The 9,746-nt window shown below is 50.6% G+C and overlaps 1 protein-coding gene across 1 annotated transcript in view; it reads left to right on the forward strand.

The window, feature by feature from the left end:
- LOC136002960 (elongin-B-like) overlaps positions 1-9,238 on the forward strand; it is a 58,268-nt gene extending 49,030 nt beyond the window's left edge. Inside the window, 4 exon segments of the mRNA XM_065658197.1 lie at positions 8,225-8,333; positions 9,038-9,070; positions 9,073-9,100; positions 9,193-9,238. Of these exon segments, the coding sequence (XP_065514269.1) occupies positions 8,225-8,333; positions 9,038-9,070; positions 9,073-9,100; positions 9,193-9,238 (216 nt within the window).
- The last annotated feature ends 508 nt before the right edge of the window (positions 9,239-9,746 follow it).

The following is a 9,746-nucleotide window of genomic DNA, read 5'->3' on the forward strand; positions in this document are numbered from 1 at the left end:
CATCACCATAGAGACCATAGAGACCCATAGGGACCATACAGACCATAGAGACCCATAGAGACCATAGAGACCGGATACATCACCATAGAGACCATAGAGACCCATAGGGACCATAGAGACCATACAGACCATAGAGACCATAGAGACCATAAAGACCCATAGAGACCATAAAGACCCATAGAGACCATACAGACCATAGAGATCGGATACGTCACCATAGAGACCATAGAGAGCCATAGGGACCATAGAGACCATAGAGACCATAGAGATCGGATACATCACCATACAGACCATAGAGACCCATAGGGACCATAGAGACCATAGAGACCATAGAGATAGGATTCATCACCATTAGACCATAGAGACCATAGAAACCCATAGAGACCGGATACATCACCATAGAGACCATAGAGACCCATAGGGACCATACAGACCATAGAGACCCATAGAGACCATAGAGACCATAGAGATCGAATACATCACCATAGAGACCCATAGAGTCCCATAGAGACCATAGAGACCATAGAGATCGGATACATCACCATACAGACCACAGAGACCCATAGGGACCATAGAGACCATAGAGACCATAGAGATTGGATACTTCACCATAGAGACCATAGAGACCCATAGAGACCATACAGACCATAGAGACCCATAGAAACCGGATACATTCACCATAGAGACCACAGAGACCCATAGGGACCATAGAGACCATAGAGGCCATAGAGACCATAGAGAACATAGAGATGGGATACATCACCATAGAGAGTATAAAGACCCATAGAGACCATAGAGATCGGATACATCACCATAGAGACCATAGAAACCATAGAGACCATAGATACCATAGAGACCATAGAGATCGGATTCATCACCATAGACTCTATAGAGACCATAGAGACCATAGAAACCCATAGAGACCGTATACATCACCATAGAGACCACAGAGACCCATAGGGACCACAGAGACTCATAGAGACCATAGAGATCGGATACATCACCATAGAGACCATAGAGACCATAGAGACCATAGAGAACACAGAGACCATAGAGAGCGGATACATCACCATAGAAACCATAGAGACCCATAGGGACCATAGAGACCCATAGAGACCAGAGAGATCGGATACATCACCATAGATACCATAGAGACCCATAGGGACCCTACAGACCATAGAGACCCATAGAGACCATAGAGATCGGATACATCACCATAGAGACCATAGAGACCCATAGGGACCGTACAGACCATAGAGACCCATAGAGACCATAGAGACCATAGAGATCGAATACATCACCATAGAGACTACAGAGACCCATAGAGACCCACAGAGACCATAGAGACCCATAGAGACCATAGAGACCCAGAGAGACCATAGAGACCATAGAGACCCATAGAGACCATAGAGACCATAGAGATCGGATACATCACCATAGAGACCATAGAGACCCATAGGGACCATAGAGACCATAGAGACCCATAGAGACCATAGAGACCCATAGAGACCATAGAGACCATAGAGATCGAATACATCACCATAGAGACCCATAGAGACCATAGAGACCCATAGAGACCATAGAGACACATAGAGACCATAGAGACCATAGAGACCATAGAGACCATAGAGACCCATAGAGACCATAGAGACCATAGAGATCGGATACATCACCATAGAGACGATAGAGACCCATCGGGACCATAGAGACCATAGAGACCCATAGAGACCATAGAGACCCATAGAGACCATAGAGACCCATAGAGACCATAGAGACCATAGAGACACATAGAGACCATAGAGACCCAGAGAGACCATAGAGACACATAGAGACCATAGAGACCCATAGAGACCATAGAGACCATAGAGATCGGATACATCACCATAGAGACCATAGAGACCCATAGGGACCATAGAGACCATAGAGATCCATAGAGACCAGAGAGATCGGATACATCACCATAGAGACCCTAGAGACCCATAGGGACCATAGAGACCATACAGACCATAGAGACCCTAGAGACCATAAAGACCCATAGAGACCATAAAGACCCATAGAGACCATACAGACCATAGAGATCGGATACATCACCATAGAGACCCATAGGGACCATAGAGACCATAGAGACCATAGGGACCCATAGAGACCATAGAGATCGGATACATCACCATAGAGACCATAGAGACCCATAGGGACCATAGAGACCCATAGAGACCATAGAGACCCTTAGAGACCATAGAGACCCATAGAGACCATAGAGAACATAGAGATCGGATACATCACCATAGAGACCATAGAGACCCATAGGGACCATAGAGACCATAGAGACCCATAGAGACCATAGAGAACCATAGAGACCATAGAGATCGGATACATCACCATAGAGACCACAGAGACCCATAGGGACCATAGAGACCATAGAGATTGGATACTTCACCATAGAGACCATAGAGACCCATAGATACCATAGAGACCATAGAGACCGGATAGATCACCATAGAGACCATAGAGACCCATAGTGACCATAGAGACCATAGAGGCCATAGAGACCATAGAGAACATAGAGATGGGATACATCACCATAGAGAGTATAGAGACGCATAGAGACCATAGAGATCGGATACATCACCATAGAGACCATAGAAACCATAGAGACCATAGATACCATAGAGACCATAGAGATCGGATTCATCACCATAAAGACTATAGAGACCATAGAGACCTTAGAAACCCATAGAGACCGTATACATCACCATAGAGACCACAGAGACCCATAGGGACCATAGAGACCCATAGAGACCATAGAGACCATAGAGATCGGATACATCACCATAGAGACCATAGAGACCATAGAGACCATAGAAACCCATAGAGACCATAGAGACCGGATACATCACCATACAGACCACAGAGACCCATAGGGACCATACAGACCATAGAGACCATAGAGACCATAGTGATGGGATACATCACCATAGAGACCATAGAGACCCATAGAGACCATAGAGACCCATAGAGACCATAGAGGCCATGGAGATCGGATACATCACCATAGAGACCATAGAGACCGATAGGGACCATAGAGACCATACAGTCCATAGAGACCATAGAGACCCATAGAGACCATAGAGATCGGATGCATCACCATAGAGACCATAGAGACCCACAGAGACCACAGAGACCCATCGAGACCATAGAGATCGGATACATCACCATAGAGACCATAGAGACCCATAGGGACCATACAGGCCATAGAGACCCATTGAGACCATAGAGACCATAGAGACCCATAGAGACCATAGAGACCATATAGGTCGGATACATCACCATAGAGGCCATAGAGACCCATAGGGACCATAGAGACCCATAGAGACCATAGAGATCGGATACATCACCATAGAGACCATAGAGACCCATAGGGACCTTACAGACCATAGATACCCATAGAGACCATAGAGATCGAATACATCACCATAGAGACTATAGAGACCCATAGAGACCATAGAGACCCATAGAGACCATAGAGACCCATAGATACCCATAGGGACCATAGAGACCCATTGAGACCATAGAAATCGGATACATCACCATAGAGACCCATAGGGACCATACAGAGCATAGAGACGCATAGAGACCATAGAGACCATAGAGATCGAATACATCACCATAGAGACCCATAGAGACCATAGAGACCCATAGAGACCATAGAGACCCATAGGGACCATACAGACCATAGAGACCCATAGAGACCATAGAGATCGAATACATCACCATAGAGACCCATAGAGACCCATAGAGACCATAGAGACCATAGAGATCGGATACATCACCATAGAGACCATAGAGACCCATAGGGACCATACAGACCATAGAGACCCATAGAGACCATAGAGATCGAATACATCACCATAGAGACCCATAGAGACCATAGAGACCCATAGAGACCCATAGAGACCATAGAGACCATAGAGACCCATAGAGACCATAGAGACCATAGAGATCGGATACATCACCATAGAGACCATAGAAACCCATAGGGACCATAGAGACCATAGAGACCCATAGAGACCCATAGAGACCATAGAGATCGGATACATCACCATAGAGACCATAGAGACCATAAAGACCATAGATATCGGATACATCACCATGGAGACCATAGAGACCCATAGGGACCATAGAGACCATAGAGACCCATAGAGACCATAGAGACCGGATAGATCACCATAGAGACCATAGAGATCCATAGGGACCATAGAAACCATACAGACCATAGAGACCATAGAGACCATAAAGACCCATAGAGACCATGAAGACCCATAGAGACCATACAGACCATAGAGATCGGATACATCACCATAGAGACCATAGAGACCCATAGGGACCATAGAGACCATAGAGACCCATAGAGACCATAGAGACCCATAGAGACCATAGAGATCGGATACATCACCATAGAGACCACAGAGACCCATAGGGACCATAGAGACCATAGAGATTGGATACTTCACCATAGAGACCATAGACACCCATAGAGACCATAGAGACCAGAGAGACCATAGAGACCGGATACATCACCATAGAGACCATAGAGACCCATAGGGACCATAGAGACCATAGAGGCCATAGAGACCATAGAGAACATAGAGATGGGATACATCACCATAGAGAGTATAGAGACCCATAGAGACCATAGAGATCGGATACATCACCATAGAGACCATAGAAACCATAGAGACCATAGATACCATAGAGACCATAGAGATCGGATTCATCACCATAGAGACTATAGAGACCATAGAGACCTTAGAAACCCATAGAGACCGTATACATCACCATAGAGACCACGGAGACCCATAGGGACCATAGAGACCCATAGAGACCATAGAGATCGGATACATCACCATAGAGACCATAGAGACCATAGAGACCATAGAGAACATAGAGACCACAGAGAGCGGATACATCACCATAGAGACCATAGAGACCCATAGGGACCATACAGACCATAGAGACCCATAGAGACCATAGAGACCATAGAGATCGGATTCATCACCATAGAGACCATAGAGACCATAGAGACCATAGAAACCCATAGAGAACATAGAGACCATAGAGACCATAGAGAGCCGATACATCACCATAGAGACCATAGAGACCCATAGGGACCATACAGACCATAGAGACCCATAGAGACCATAGAGACCATAGAGATCGGATTCATTCACCATAGAGACCATAGAGACCATAGAGACCATAGAAACCCATAGAGACCATAGAGACCATAGAGACCCATAGGGACCATAAAGACCCATAGAGACCATAAAGACCCATAGTGACCATACAGACCATAGAGATCGGATACATCACCATAGAGACCATAGAGACCCATAGGGACCATAGAGACCATAGAGACCATAGAGACCCATAGAGACCATAGAGATCGGATACATCACCATAGAGACTACAGAGACCCATAGAGACCATAGAGATCAGATACATCACCATAGAGACCATAGAGACCCATAGGGACTAGAGATACCATAGAGACCATAGAGACTGTATACATCACCATAGAGACCACAGAGACCCATAGGGACCATAGAGACCATAGAGACCCATAGAGACCATAGAGACCATAGAAACCATAGAGACCATAGAGACCATAGAGACTCATAGGGACCATAGAGACCATACAGTCCATAGAGACCATAGAGACCATAGAGATCGGATACATCACCATAGAGACCATAAAGACCCATAGGGACCATAGAAACCATAGAGACCATAGAGACCCATAGAGACCAGAGAGACCATAGAGACCATAGAGACCCATAGAGACCAGAGAGACCATAGAGACCATAGAGACCGGATACATCACCACAGAGACCATAGAGACCCATAGGGACCATAGAGACCATAGAGACCATAGATACCATAGAGACCCTTAGAGACCAGAGAGACCATAGAGACCATAGAGACCCATAGAGACCAGAGAGACCATAGAGACCATAGAGACCGGATACATCACCATAGAGACCATAGAGACCCATAGGGACCATAGAGACCATAGAGACCATAGAGATGAGATACAGCACCATAGAGACCACAGAAACCATAGAGATCACCACAGACACCCTATGGGTCTCTCTGGGTCTCTCTGGGTCCCCATGGGTCTCTTTGGGTCTCTCTGAGTCTCTATGGGTCTCCATGGGTGTCTATGGGTCTCTATGGGTCTCTATGGGTCCCCATGGGTCTCTCTGGGTCTCTATGGTCTCTATGGGTCTCTATGGGTCTCCATGGGTGTCTATGGGTCTCTGTGGTTCTCTCTGGGTCCCTATGGTTCTCCATGGGTCTCCATGGGTCTCTATGGGTCTCTCTGTCTCTCTCTGGGTCCCCATGGGTCTCTCTGGGTCTCTATGGGTCTCTATGTGTCTCCATGGGTGTCTATGGGTCTCTGTGGGTCTCTATGGGTCCCTATGGGTCTCTCTGGGTCTCTATGGTTCTCTATGGTCTCTATGGTTCTCTATAGGTCTCTATGGGTCTCCATGGGTGTCTGTTGGTCTCTGTGGTTCTCTCTGGGTCCCTATGGGTCTCCATGGGTCTCCATGTGTCTCTCTGGGTCTCTATGGGTCTCCATGGGTGTCTATGGGTCTCTGTGGTTCTCTATGGGTCCCTATGGGTCTCCATGGGTCTCCATGGCTCTCCCTGGGTCTGTCTGGGTCCCCATGGGTCTCTCTGGGTCTCTATGGTCTCTAAGGGTCTCTATGGGTCTCTATGGGTCTCCATGGGTGTCTATGGGTCTCTGTGGTTCTCTATGGGTCCCTATGGGTCTCCATGGGTCTCCATGGGTCTCTATGGGTCTCTCTGGGTCTCTCTGGGTCCCCATGGCTCTCTCTGGGTCTCTCTGGGTCTCTATGGTCTCTATGGGTCTCTATGGGTCTCCATGTGTGTCTATGGGTCTCTGTGGTTCTGTATGGGTCCCTATGGGTCTCAATGGGTCTCCATGGGTCTCTATGGGTCTCTCTGGGTCTCTCTGGGTCCCCATGGGTCTCTCTGGGTCTCTATGGTCTCTATGGGTCTTTATGGGTCTCCATGGGTGTCTATGGGTCTCTGTGGTTCTCTGTGGGTCCCTATGGGTCTCCATGGGTCTCTATGGGGCTCTCTGGGTCTCTATGGGTCCCTATGGGTCTCCATGGGTCTCTATGGGTCTCTCTGGGTCTCTCTGGTTCCCCATGGGTCTCTCTGGGTCTCTATGGGTCTCTATGGGTCTCCATGGGTGTCTATGGGTCTCTATGGGTCTCCATGGGTCTCTATGCGTCTCTGTGGTTCTCTATGGGTCCCTATGGGTCTCCATGGGTCTCCATGGGTCTCTATGGGTCTCCATGGGTCTCCATGGGTCTCTATGGGTCTCTCTTTGTCTCTATGGGTCTCCATGGGTGTCTATGGGTCTCTGTGGTTCTCTCTGGGTCCCTATGGGTCTCCATGGGTCTCCATGGGTCTCTATGGGTCTCTCTGCCTCTCTCTGGGTCCCCATGGGTCTCTCTGGGTCTCTATGGGTCTCTATGGTCTCTATGGGTCTCTATGGGTGTCTATGGGTGTCTATGGGTCTCTGTGGTTCTCTCTGGGTCCCTATGGGTCTCCATGGGTCTCTCTGGGTCTCTCTGTCTCTCTCTGGGTCCCCATGGGTCTCTCTGGGTCCCTATGGGTCTCCATGGGTCTCCATGGGTCTCTATGGGTCTCTCTGTCTCTCTCTGGGTCCCCATGGGTCTCTCTGGGTCTCTATGGGTCTCTATGGTCTCTATGGGTCTCTATGGGTGTCTATGGGTGTCTATGGGTCTCTGTGGTTCTCTCTGGGTCCCTATGGGTCTCCATGGGTCTCTCTGGGTCTCTATGGTCTCTATGGGTCTCTGTGGGTCCCTATGGGTCCCTGTAGGTCTCTATGAGTCTCCATGGGTCTCTATGTGTCTCTGTGGTCTCTATGGGTCTCTATGGGTCCCTATAGGGCTCTATGGTCTCTATGGGGCTCTATGGGTCCCTTTGGTTCCCTATGGTGTCTATGGGGCTCTACAGGTCTCTATGGGTCCCTATGGGGCTCTGTGGGTCTTTATGGTCTCTATGGGGCTCTATGGGGCTCTATGGGTCCCTGTGGTCTCTGTGGTCCCTATGGGTCCCTATGGGTCCGTCATGTGTTTCTGTGGGTCTCTATGGGTCTGCCCCACAGGACAACCAGCTCCTGGACGACGCGAAGACTTTGGGCGAGTGCGGCTTCACCAGCCAGACGGCCCAACCGCAGGCGCCCGCCACCGTGGGGCTGGCGCTGCGGGGCAGTGGTGGGTCCGCCCCACACGTGCTCGATTTTGGGATCCCCAAGGGGCATCCCAGTGGGGAACATGTGGGTCTGACCCAGAGATGTGGGGCTGCCCCATAGATGATGGGGGGGGACATTTTGGGGTCCCCATTGGTTATTTTGGGGTCCCCTGGGGATTTTTGGGGGGGTCCCAGGGGGTGTATGTGGGTCTAGGGGGGTTTATTGGGGTCCCAGGGGGTACATGTGGGTCTGGAGGTGTATTGGGGGGTCCCCTGACCCCCATTTCCTCCCCCCAAAAGCGTTCGAGGAGCTGTTTGGGGGGGGTCCCCATTGATTATTTCAGGGTCTGGGGGGGTCTATATGGGTCCGGGGGGATTATATGTGGGTCTGTGGGTGTATTGGGGGGTCCCCTGACCCCCATTTCCTCCCCCTAGAGACGTTCGAGGGGCTGTTTTGGGGGGTCCCCATTGACTATTTCAGGGTCCCCACTGATTATTTCGGGGGTTCCCATTGATTATTTCGCGGTCTGGGGGGTTATATGTAGGTCCGGGGGTCTCTGTGGGTCTGGGGGTTTATTGGGGGGTCCCCTGACCCCCATTTCCTCCCCCTAGAGACGTTTGAGGGGCTGTTTTGGGGGGACCCCATTGACTATTTCAGGGTCTGGGGGGCTCCGTGTGGGTCTGGGCATGTACGGGGGAGTCCCCCTGACTCCGTGTGCCCCCCCAGAGGAGTTCGAGGGGCTGCGCATCGACCCGTTTTCCAGCCCCCGGAGCTGACGGACATCATGCCGTAGGACTGGCCGCCCCTCCTGTGACCACGCCCCCTTCCCGTGACCACGCCCCCTCCGACCCCGCCCACTCTCCCCCGACCCCGCCTGCCAGCCCCCAGGCCACGCCCCCTCCCTTAATCCCCTTCCCTGAGCTGTAGCCCCGCCCACTCCCCCCCGGCTCCGCCCAGCCTTTGACCCCACCCACCCTTTGACTTCGCCCCGGTCTTGGCCCCGCCCCTTCCCCCGGGTTTGGGGTGGTGGGGGTGTCTTCCTGTTGAGTGACAGGTGTCAATCACGCGGTGCGGGAATCGAGCGGCTCTTGCGTGTTGATTTTTGGGGTCACGACGGAAATGGGAGCTCTGGGGGGGGGGGGGGGGTCCCAGGATGATTTAGGGGGGTCCCCAATGTGGGTCCTGGGGGGTTCCCAATGTGGGTCCCAAGGGGGGATTTTGGGGGGTCCCCAATATTGGGGGTGGGTCCCAAGAATATTTGGGGGGGGGTCCCCAATATTGGGGGGAGTCCCAAAGGTGTCTGGGGGGGTCCCGATGTGGGTCCTGGCGGGGTTTGGGGGATCTTAGGGGGTCCCCAATATTGGCGGGTGGGTCCCAGAGGGATCATGGGGGGGATTTAAGGGGGTTTTGGGGTCCCAGGGGGCAGATTTTGGGT

Source organism: Caloenas nicobarica, unplaced genomic scaffold, assembly GCF_036013445.1.
Source record: "Caloenas nicobarica isolate bCalNic1 unplaced genomic scaffold, bCalNic1.hap1 Scaffold_86, whole genome shotgun sequence".
Lineage (NCBI taxonomy): Eukaryota > Metazoa > Chordata > Aves > Columbiformes > Columbidae > Caloenas > Caloenas nicobarica.